The sequence below is a fragment of the Penaeus monodon genome, chromosome 8 (assembly GCF_015228065.2).
Source record: "Penaeus monodon isolate SGIC_2016 chromosome 8, NSTDA_Pmon_1, whole genome shotgun sequence".
In the NCBI taxonomy this organism is placed as follows: domain Eukaryota; kingdom Metazoa; phylum Arthropoda; class Malacostraca; order Decapoda; family Penaeidae; genus Penaeus; species Penaeus monodon.
In genome coordinates, this window is record NC_051393.1 from 55943861 (window position 1) to 55956360 (window position 12500).

At 45.6% G+C, this 12500-nt stretch overlaps 1 protein-coding gene across 1 annotated transcript in view; it reads left to right on the plus strand.

Annotated features, from left to right (window-relative positions):
• The window catches only part of LOC119576027 (glycoprotein-N-acetylgalactosamine 3-beta-galactosyltransferase 1-like), a 72386-nt gene that overhangs the window by 46593 nt on the left and 13293 nt on the right, over positions 1 to 12500 (plus strand). Inside the window, exons 4-8 of the mRNA XM_037923555.1 lie at positions 3424 to 3433; positions 6084 to 6190; positions 6531 to 6626; positions 7239 to 7393; positions 9154 to 9318. Of these exons, the coding sequence (XP_037779483.1) occupies positions 3424 to 3433; positions 6084 to 6190; positions 6531 to 6626; positions 7239 to 7393; positions 9154 to 9318 (533 nt within the window). The remainder of the gene's footprint in view (positions 1 to 3423; positions 3434 to 6083; positions 6191 to 6530; positions 6627 to 7238; positions 7394 to 9153; positions 9319 to 12500) is intronic.

The following is a 12500-nucleotide window of genomic DNA, read 5'->3' on the forward strand; positions in this document are numbered from 1 at the left end:
CATCATTGAAAAAAGGGGGCCCGCCCCTTTTTCCTGTTATTTCCTTCTCCCTCTAAAACACCCCGGCCACAGACTGTTTCACCAGTGAGGAGAGAAATTAAATTTTTCCAGAGTTCCTAGGGCGGACGGTTTTTTAAGGTGAACCCTCTTCTCTCTGAAACACCCAAAAGGATGTTTCACCTCGTGGGGGAAAGGGGGTCCTGTCCGTTCCATAAGCCCTTTCGTCCCTTAAAAACGCCAACCCAACTGTTTTTCACAGTGAGGAAGGGGGCTGATTTTTTTCCCGGGCTTCTTTGGCAGGGGGGGGAACGTGAATCCTTTCTCTCTGAAACCCCCAAAATTTTTCCCTCAGTGAGTGTAGAGGGGACCTTACCTGTTCCGTAATTTCCCTTCACCCCTTGAAAACCCAAAAAAGCCCTTTTCACACAGTGGGGGAGAAACTAACTTTATCCGGGTACTTCCTATACGGAGGGAATTGAGTCTGCTACGCTGCTATTGACAAAACCGGGCTAAAGGCCAAGGGGTTTTCCTACCTGCCATCCCCCTTTTCGAAAAAAAAAAAAGTTGGCATCATCAATGGTCTGTCAACCAGCCCCTGCAAAAAAATGAAATCTTTCACACCGTAAGGCAGGGCCTTCAAAGGCCCCCCGACACACCCTCCCCTGCGGGGGGTAAAGGCCCCCCGCCCGAGCACGCGCCCGAAGATGGGGTCCAGTTCCCAAAAGGGTTTGGCACAGAGTTATCCAAGCCCAAAAATTGAAAGGAAAGAGAGGCAGGAGGGCACAAAGCTCATGCAAGCACAAAAATCGGCATCAACAATGGGGCGCGTCACCGCCGGGTAACGGGGAAAGACCCGAGGCCAAATTTGCTGGGCCGGGCGCGGGCATCTCTTTAATATGCCCATAAAAACCCACCGATCGAGGGATATGGTGACCTTGGCGTTGCTCGGCCCCCACCGCGCGCCCCCCGTCCGCCACCCTTGCCGGAACGATCCTCCCTTCTCTCTGAATCGTCCCAAATTAGGGACCGTTCACCGCAGGGAAGAGGGAGGAGAGGAGAGGCCTTTTTCTTCAGCTGCTGATGCCTGGTCTTGAAGGTAGAAAATTATCATAAACTGGGGGTTTCCCCCCACTGGGATCAAGGGAATGACTTGCTGCAGATTACCGAAATCGGCGGGGGATCCCCCAATCCCCATGATAACACAACCGAAAATTATTTGAGAAGGGACGGTGACGGCAACCCTTCCTCCTGCAGTTACAGGAGGAAAAGGATTATCCCTCTCGGCCAGCTGGGACTCAGATGCCACAGGCATGAACCACTGGCACTCTCTAAATAAAAAAACAGAGGTACCAGTCATTTTTGCACAGAATACCCTAGGTTTTCCACTGTGCAAGGCAGATCATACAAACCATAGAACAAAGAGAGGTTTTGCATGCATTTCGGGGGCCCAAGCCCCACCGAATTACTTGGAGAAATTACGGCCCCAAATTTCCAAAACAAAGCCCCCAAACCAGCCGTCGTGCTGGTAAAGATTATGGAGGCTTAAACCCCCGGCTACGGGGCGCCTGTTGGAAACCCACGCCACGTACCCCCCAGTGTCAAAAAACAAAGGGCAGCCCTAAAAAAACGACCGGGCCGGCCATAGTGAAAGGCCCGGGCGAAGCCAGAACTTCGCAATCCAGCAAGCAACAAACGGTGAGGCGACCAACACAGGCGCTACAGCCCCCCGCGGGGTCCAGTGAACCCCTGAAAAGGACACATCCCAAGAGAACGACAATATATATATATTATATATATTATATATATTTATATATTTAATTATTGATTTATATATAACCCGCCATATTAAAAATATATATTATTATATTATTATAATCTATATATATTTTATATATAAAATATATATAAAAATTATTTTTGTGGGTGTGTGGTGTGTGTGTGTATGTATGACAATACCACCCACACACACCACATATATTATATATATATATATATAATATATATATTAAAATATATACATATATTTAAAATATATTTATATACATTATAAATATATGGTTTTGTGTGTTGTGTGTGTGTGTTGTGTAAATTTAAAACAATTAACAATACAACATATATATATATATAAAATTTAAAAAAAAAAAATTATTAATATTTAAAATAATTTTAGTATATTTTAGTTTTTTAAAATGCATATCTATTATTTACACACCACACGTGGGTATGTTTACTTATATATACATATATATGCACACCAACAATATACATATATATGTACACAAACCACCACAAAAACAAAAAGCGTGTTGTATGTTTACTTTTTAAACATATATAGTACACACACACCAAAAACACCACAATTTTATACATAAGTCCACACACACACACACCATCATATACAATATTGTACCAACACCACCCACTATATACATATAATGTAAAACACAACACCCACACATTATATACAAATATTACACCAAACACAACACACACCCCACACACAACTACATCTTAAAACTATATATGTACCACACACAATAATCATATAATTTTACACACACCAATACTTTACCTGACGCCCTCAAAAGACGTGCAAGTCGGCGCTCCTGGGGGCCCCCGGCGGGTTTGGCCTCATCTGTTTTTGTTTTTTTTTTTTTGCCCCGGAATTTTTTTTGATTTTATTAGGCTAGTCAAGGGGGTGCAGGTTTTTTTAGTGAATTCCTGGTGTTGGTGACTTTCTAAAACTGGCTTTTCTTTCGATAAAAACGGCCCCCCCCCACTGCCTCGCCCCCTTCCCCCTTTTTTCTGATTTTAGTATGGGGCTTCTTCGGGCAACGAAAACAAATTTCTTAAAAAAAATTGTGGTTTCCCAACAGTGAGGGTACCATTTAAAAAAATTTGACATTTTTCTTCCCGGGTGCAAAAGGAGGCCTCACACTCAAAGGCGCATTCCCATACTCCGGGGTAGAAAAACAAAAAAAAAGAAGGGCCCAAACCCGCTAAAAACCCACCTACATTTTTTAAGTTCCCCGACTCGGACATTTTCCCCAAAGTTTCCTGTCTAATGTCACATCCTCAAAAACAAAAAGACCCCTATCATCCTTTGAATCCCCGGGGAAATTTGTACCCATCCGAGGGGGGCAAATCCGGGCTGATACCATTCATAACCGGCTCGATTTCCACGCCTCCGCCAAACCAAACGGGGAGGGGGGTCACCCTTTTTCCCCAGAAAAAATCCGCCCACCCCCTTAAAAGGGGGAATTCGGTTGCCCGGAAGTGTTGTGGGGGGAAAAACCCTCCCCCCACCCTCGCCTCGCCCGTCCCCATCTGCTGTGGTTTTCCCACCCCCCACGACCCCCACCAAAACTGTATCAGCCCCCCTGCCCACCACTGCCCTTTGCGCGTGCGATACCCGTATGCAAGATGATAATATGTGGTATTTTAATAAAATAGACCCCTTCGACGAAAAATGAGCCCATCTGTCCAAGAGAAAAATTTTCCCCACTTATGAAAAAGAACCTGTTTTGAATCCTTTGATTTACATGGGGGACCGCCTCCTTACCTATTTTGTCGGCGGAGCGACAGTATAGGTTAGGGGCTGTTCGCCCCCCCTCTCTCAGCCAAAGAGCCCAAGACCGGGAAATACAGGCCCCCCACACAGTCCTCAACATAATTTTGGGGGGATTACCCAAAACACCTGGACGACGTTTTTACCCCGTTTTTGGGGGGGCAAGGGGCACTCTATCTCTGACCGTCACTACGGTTTTTAAATTTTTTCCGGGAAAAGCACTCAGACCCACCATAAACCCCTCCTTTGGATCAGGGGCCGCACAAACCCCTATTCAACAGAGAAACAAGCCTTCCAACCGCAAAACATCACCCCCTACAAATCACTCCGCAAACGTATCAGGGAAATAAAAACAGCCAAAAAACCCTTTACCACAACAAACTACAGCACATGCAGCCCAGCCAATGTACGGAAAAGTTCGGGAGTGTGGGGGTTGAAATCCCCCGGGAGTTTCCATGCCCAAAAAACCTTACCCCCAGTAAAAGCGCAGAGGTTCAATGACATTTCGCCTCAATTTTTCACAGCTACCGCCCCTGGACACCCCCCGCCCCCCCCGCCTACCTGCGGCCCGCCATTTGCCCCACAGTCAGTCGTCCCAGGGCTTCAAAAGTGGAAGAATCGCGTCAAGGGGGGCCACCACTCCCCCCGACTGAAGGCCTCATCAAGGAGTTTCGCAATGGAACTTGCCCCTCCTTTACTTTCCCCTTTAAACGCCCCCATTTCAACAGTTAAGGCCCACACAATGGGAAGACCGCATTTTCACCGCCCTCGGGAAACCCAAGCCCCCCCCTCATTCGGCGAACTAAGACCCATCGCCATTTTCCTTGCCCCGCCGCTGTGTGAAAAGCTTGTCGCCGACGGGACCCCCCCACCAGGCCCAACATGCCCCTCTTCCACCCACACTCCCCCTCGCTCCCCCGACTTCGCCCCTCCCCCCGACAAACGCAAATTCCCCCGTCACCAGCATCTTTATAGACTTTCAAGAAAGCTTTGCCGGTGGACCACATAATCATCTCAAAAAACAGCAGCTTCCCCGGGCATAGGGAGGGGCCTCATCCCTGGGGCAGATTTTTCCCCAACAGGCAACAGGCCGTCCGGGTGAGGGGGCAAATCTCCAGCCTTCGCCACTCCCGTGCGGAGTCCCCAGGGGCCTAAAGGGCCCCTTGCTTCTAGTCATGATTAACGATGCTCTCCCTCAAAACCCACATCGTTGGAAATCGGGATGACTCACCCTCGCCGCCGCCTTGATAATTTCCCGCCCTGACCACTCCGCCATCCACACACCCCCGAAAAACCCCCTCTCCTGGACCACCGCAAATCACGTCACCACAATCGCCCGAAATCAGTTGGATGCAGTTGACTTTTCCCCCCCCCCGCCCCCTCCCCCCCCTCCGCTGGACAACCCTCCGCTCGACTAGTCCGTTCCACCCGCTCTCGGCTCACCACGCGAAACTTCCCGGACGCAGCACGTCAAAAGAATCTGAGGTTTGGCCTAAGGTTCACATGCGCGTGCCCCAAGTCCCCTTTGGGGTTCCCCCGGAGTTTAGAATTTAAGGATTCATCCCCTAAAAACCTTTCCCCCCCCCTGGCCCCCCCTACCAAACCCCCATGCTAAATATTGAGAGGGGCAGAAAGGGCAGCCCAAAATCTTCTCGGCCCGTCTACACTGTATGACCGCGCCCTGGCTGCCTAGGCCTCACTCCCTCGCCCCTCACTACCAACTCCTGCAGCAGTTTGGCCTAAAATTGCTGGCCATCCCACGCCCACCGTGACCTGCTGCCCCCCGACGCGCCGCCCCCTGGGGGCCCTACGCGCCGCCAACAAACTGGTGCCCATCAGGGCCCGCACTGACCGCTACCATCGGAGCACAGAACCCACTCTAGCCCGGGCTCATCAACGAACACTAGTCCATATTTATTGTCCAATCCTAGCTCACCTGATTTTGTACTTGGTTTGGTTTATCTGTTATTTTGTTGTTATTGTTTGTGTTACTTTTTTGTTGTTTGTTATTGTTGTTTATATTTGTTTTTTGTTTTATATAATTTTGCTTTTCTATCTGATTTTATTTATTTTCAACCCGGCCCCGCAAAAACAAAAACCAAAAATTATTTTATTTTATACACACACACCACACCACACACACCACACAAACACACACACCCAACACCACACCCACACAAAACTTTTACAAGTTGTCTTTTGTTTAAAATTATTATAAAAATAATATTAACAACAACAAAACACAAAAAAAACAAAAAAAAATATATAATATATATATATATATATATATATTATATATATATATATATATATAAAATATAATAAAATATATATATATATATTATAACAAATATAACACACACACACACACACACACACGTGTGTGTGTATGTTTACTTATATATTTCTCCCTTACTGCAGGGGTTGGGGTATTTTTTCTTCCACTTACTTTTTATGTCATTCTACAGCAACAAATCGCCTAGAAAGTCTTACCTATTTTGATTTTTTCTTTCAGATATGTGATAATGGAAAATCTACGTTATATGTTACGTGCTTATGATACAAACGACCCTATTTATTTTGGACTTTACTATAAAAATTTCGGACGATATAATGCAGGAGGTGAGAAACTGATGTGTATATGTTAATGTTTCCCTGTAAATATTTGGTGTTGAATAAAATGATTTGCAATTTATCGTTATCCTATACTCGTCTCTTTCCCTCTTTGTCTTTATGTATAGTTCTCTCTCTCTCTCTCTCTCTCTCTCTCTCTCTCTCTCTCTCTTATCTTTTCTCTCTCTCTCTCTCTCTCTCTCTCTCTCTTTCTCTCTCTGTATACTATTTGCTCTCTCTCTCTCTCTCTCTCTCTCTCTCTCTCTCTCTCTCGCTCTCTCTCTTTCTCTCTACTCGTTTATATTCCTTCCCTCACTCACTTGTTTCTCTTATCTCTTTCTTTTTATAGGAGCAGGCTATGTTATGGGCAGAGAATCAGTCCGAAGGTTTATCGAGCAGGCGTTGCCAAACACTGCGATCTGCCAAGGGCAGTGTGAAGGAAGGGGGGGGCGGAGTGGAGAGAGATTTAAAAAAAGGGGAGGAGATGAGAGAGAGGAGAGGGAGAGAGGAGAAGAAAGAGAGAGGAGAGAGGAGAGAGAGAGGAAAAGGGGAAGAGAGAGAGGAGAGAAGAAGAAAGAGAGAGAAGGAAAGAAGAAGAGAAAGGGAGGGGAAAGGGAGAAGGAGAGAGGGGAGAGAGAGAGAGGGGGGGAGGGGAGAGGAGAGAGAGGAGAGAGGAGAGGAGTGAGAAGAGAAAGGAGAGAGAGAGAGAAGGGGAGAGAGAGAGAGAGGGTGGAGGGAGGGAGGGGAGGGAGGGGAGGGAGGGAGAGAAGAAGAGAAAAAGGGAGTAGAGAGGGGGGGGGGTGGGGGGGATTTGGAGAGGGAAGAAGGGAGAGAGAAAGAGAAAGAGATAGAGAGGGTGGGGTGGGGAGGATAGATAGGGAGAAAGAAAGAATAAGGAAGGAGAAAGAGTAAAATGAGAGATGGGATATTACTTTTTTTTCCATAGCAATATCACTGCAACATCTCTCACATTAAAACTTGTCCATCGAAGTTGTCTTTACATTTCAGTCTCACTTTGTATTAATATTGTATAGTGTATTTAATTATGCATTGATGCATATCCCCTTAGGAAACTGTTTACAAAGAGTTGGTGTAAAATTCGGAGACACACGCGATCACATCGGACAAGGAAGATTCTGGCAACACCATCCGATATCAATTATCAAAGAGACCAAACTTGTAGAAAGTTACCAACATTATCCAGTTCTTGAAGTAAGTAAATTAGTTTTTTTGTTTCTTTTTTTTTTTCACTTGTACGTGTGTGTGCATGCGCACGTCTATATATGTGTATGTGTTTGTCTGTTTGTTTGTTGTCTGTGCAGATGTGTGAATGTAGTGTGTATGGATGCAGTGTATATGATTGTATGTATGTGAATGTGTCATCCTTCCTACTTTAGTGCTACAGGCCAAAGAAAGGTAGATGTCTATGTGTATGTGTGTGTAATATCACTTATGATTGCGTGCGACGGATGCAGTAATAAATATCCATTAAAAGTACACTCGCTAAAAAAAAGTATATTTACTCTTTACTCTTTCTGACTTAACAATACGACGACGACACCGGTTGGCAAAAGTGCTGTGAACTCGACCTGATATCCCTGGGAAGGGTGTCACCCCCACCCCCTCCGAATCTCTTTGCCCCCTGAAGGTCTGGCACCCCCAAGGACCACAAATCTTTACTTTTTCACTAATTACACCTATATAGATCCGATTATAGCTCTAAAGTGCCCGGAATAGCTAATGTTTATTTTTCATTTGTTTGTTCACTTCGCTAAATTTTCTAAAATGGGTTTAGAAATATATCCCTTTTAATATTTCCTGTTATAGCCACCAGCGTGGCGAATGCTGGCAAAACTGCGTGGTATGAAAGCCGATGTTGACTGGCAGAGAACAATCACTTCTATGCCGTAATTGCTTGGGTATTGGCGATATGACGATTGCGGGTATGATCTTGAGAGATACCTGCCCTGGTGCCAAAAATCTCAATGGGATTGAGATCTAGTGATTTGGGTGGATATAGCACAGTGTAATCTCGGGGTGTTGTCGAAATCACGCCTTCACAACACTGACTATATGGATGGGGCTGTTATCCTGGACGAGGCAAAATGGCTTGGGGGACCACCATATTTTGTCCAGGATTTCCATGTAGGTGTACCGCATAAATCTGCTGGGCCCGACATCCGTCAACTCCCCAACCCCCTGCTGTGCATCCGCTGAAACAGCCCAACGGTTTCTGACAGTTATGCTAAGTCCCGCCGGATGTTGCCAGCATGACAAAAGGGGCCCACATCCCTTGCAGTAGTTATGGATTATTAAAAAAATCAAAACAAATAACTAAGAAGAAAGTGACTCACGGTAGGGGGACGTGGTACTATCGGCCAAGCCCCCTTCTCAAATCCAGTCACTTGTAAAGGGTGTTGCCGCCGAGTATCAAATAGTCTTCATTTGCTCGTAATATTCATGCACTTAAATCCAAGCTTCCTATTTGCCTTTCATATAACACATCGATTTATAGTTTTGAATGACATTTACTTTATCCTCTTCCTCCGTCGTGCATCTAGGGCGTCCAATTCTGGTTCTGTCTCTGGTGGATCCAGATTTTTGGTGTCGCTGGATCCGCAGAGACCCAGTTGGCTTTAGAAATACCTAATTCTGTTGATATTTCGGCTCTTGTTAATCATTCAGAGTAAAACGCAATTATGACGCTACAAATAGTGTATGAAGTCTCCATTGCTAATATTGCCATAATACAAGGCACTAGCCATATCATCTCCAAAACACTATTTGAACACATTATGAAGCTTCATCTGCTCCGAGCTTTGTAAACAACAAGTACCAACCTTTCCGAATCAACTCCCAGCGACCGTTTCGGTTTCACCTACTCCCGAATAAAGATACTTATTTTAGCGAGTGTACCTACATAGCCCTGCAGAGTTTCTTACCGAATCCACCGATATGTACTCGTTCCTCAGTGGCCAAATTCCTCCTCGGACACAGTCATCAGTTTCCACAGAATGACAACCTCTGACCTATACCTAATGGAATACTTCATCTACAACATTCGCATCTTCGGTCACATGCCGACTTTGCCTCTCGCAGTTTTTCTTCCGCCAGACCTGAATGTGGTACCTAATAAGGTGAGGCTGGGAAGAATTACATGATGCTGTTATTCCCAACGTTTTATTTTAATAATAATGCTGATGAATGATAACACTGGCGACACTGAACATGTTAACGTATTAAAAATCATTTAACTATTCAAATTATTGTTATTCTTTCTATTCTTGCATTGCTGTAAGACTTCCTAACTGTTATCACCGCCATCATTATTTCATCATTATTATCATTATCGTGAACAACATTATTGCTGTTATTATTATCATTATTATTATTATTATTACTATTATTATTATGGAAATAATAATTATTATTATTAACATTATTATTATTATCGTCGTTACCATCATCATTATTGTTATTATCATTATTATTATAACTTTATTCATTATTATTATAATTGTAACTATCATTTGTACTAATATTTTTAGTATTACGATTATTATTATTATAATTATTACTATGATAGTGGTTCATATTTTAATTATTGATAAAACAATAAAAAACAACAATGATAAAATTAATGAAAATTGTTTCAACAGAAACAATGATCACAGTGATAATCATAATCATATATATATATAATATATATATATATATATATATATATATATATATATATATATATATAGTATATATATATATATATATATTTTTTTTTTTTTTTTTTTTTTTTTTTTTTTTTTTTATATATATGAATATGCTTTTTGGCTTCTTCTCTCTTATTGCTGTATACGCTCCTACCGATGTATATAAAAATCGATGTGAAAGAGGTGTTCTACGCCAAACTCTGCATCTGTGGCAGACGATTGCCCCCGGCGAGATATTCGCATTGTTCGGCGACTTCAATGCGGTATCTCGGCTGTGACCGAGCTGGCTACGAGTGTCTGGTCGGCCCCCATGGCTCGGGAGCTGATCCCAGCAGCGAGAATAGCCTCCTTCTCCGGGACTTTGCTAGGTCCCAGAAAATGAGGATCTCTGGCTCCTGGTACCAGCGCTCCAACCCGCATTGCTAGACTTGGTACAGCATACGGTACAGTGGCCAAGGAGATCCTCCAGAACTGCAGGGTTTACCGGGGTACCGAGTTCTATGGCACCGACCATAGGCTGCTTGTGGCTAGCCTGCGGGTCCACTTCAAAACTCCCCGTCCTCCAGTGGCCACTCTAAGGTGTTTCACTTGGACAGACTAAGGGAGGAGGAGTGTGCCCGTGGGTTCAACATAGCAGTCTCTGACCGATTCACAGAACCCAGCAACCTGACGGACCCAGTTGCTCTGTGGGAGTTCTTCAAGCGCATAACACTCGAAGGAGCTCAGGAGTCCAAGGCAGAATTCTATCTCCCTGGAGACATTAGAGGCCACTGAAGTGTGTCACAATGCTCGGCTGAATGGGAATCAAGTCTTGCGTTGTTCCATGGTGCGTAGGGCTCGGATACTGCTGAGAAGGGACGAGGAACAGTTCATCAGGAATCTTGCTGAGGAGGTCGAAGGCCATTTCTTGGTAAATGACCTTCGCCCTGCCTACCAAGCCCTGAGAAAACTGAACCCTAAGCACTCCTCACAGATGACTGCAGTCCAATCAGCGGATGGACAGATCATCTCAGATCATGTTGGGGTTCGTGAACATTGAGCTGAGTATTTTGAACAGTTGTACCAGGTGGACCCTCCAACAGTTAGCTTGGATGCAAGCGATGTCGCAGCGCCTGTGTCGGACCCACCCATCAGCGAGGAACCTCCTACCCTAACAGAGGTTAGGCTGGCGATTTCCAAGCTGAAGAGTGGGAAAGCTGCAGGCATATGTGATATCCCTGCTGAACTGCTAAAGGCTGGGGGTGAACCTGTGGCTCGGGTCCTGCATACAGTTCTGACTGCCTTTGGCAGTCTGGTACCATTCCCCCTGACCTGCTGAGGGCGTGGTCATCCCTCTATGGAAGGGGAAAGGGGATCGTTGGAATTGTAGCAACTACCGTGGCATTACACTGCTCAGCATACCAGGCAAGGTTCTCACCCACATTCTTCTGAAACGGATCCGCAACCACCTACTGAGGCATCAGAGACCGGAGCAGTGTGGATTTACTCCTGGCAAGTCCACAATAGACTGTCTACTAGCGCTTTGAGTAATTGTGGAACGCCGTCGTGAGTTTGGTCGTGGGTTGTTCGCAGCCTACATCGACCTCAAGAAGGCGTTTGACTCGGTGTATCGGGAATCGCTATGGGAGATCCTGAGGCTCAGGGGAATTTCGACACAGATTATTGGCCTGATAGCAAGCCTCTATACTGGTACTGAAAGTGCTGTAAAGTGTGGTGGGGGTATGTTGAACTTCTTCCCTGTTAATTGAGGGGTGAGACAAGGCTGTGTCTTTGCACCAACACTTTTCAACACTTGTATGGACTGGATAATGGGCAGAGCTACTAGCCAAAGTCAGTGTGGAGCAACACTAGGCAATATTAAGGTCTCAGACCTTGACTTTGCCGACGATGTTGCCATCCTATCTGAGTCCTTGGAGTCACTTGTGGTGGCTCTTGATGCATTTAGCAATGAGGCGAAGCCCCTAGGCCTAGAGGTCTCCTGGACCAAGACCAAGATTCAGGACTTTGGGGGCCTGTTAGGGGAACCCGTTCAGATGATCCATGCTTGCGGCGAGGACGTTGAAGTCACAGAAAGTTTTACATACCTTGGTAGCGTAGTCCATATCTCTGGGTTGTCAGACCAGGAAGTCAGTAGACGGATTGGTCTGGCAACAGGAGCCATGAACTCGATCAACAAGAGCGTTTGGAGATGTTGGTACCTATGAAGAAGGACCAAGCTGCGTGTCTTCAAGGCCTTGATACTGCCAGTTTTGCTCTATGGAAGCGAAACCTGGACGCTATCCTGTGTCTTGGAGTCATTCCTTGATGCCCTTTGTAACAAGTCCCTTTGCCGGGTCATGGTTTCCAGTTGGCAGGACCACGTGTCCAACCGGCGGTTTACACCGTGTGATTACTGGCATGGGACCTGTTACTTTCATAATCCCGGGATCGCCAACATCAGGCTATATGGCCACCTAGCTCGCCTCCCTTGGACGACCCTGCCCACACAGGTTTGTCTCCCTGCGAGACAACCCTGGGTGGGGAGACCTGTGGGGACGTCCTAGGGCGATCACGGCTTGGGGCAGCTCGACGAGACCTGTCGTAGAACTAGAGATGGGCCGTGGTGCCTGCCT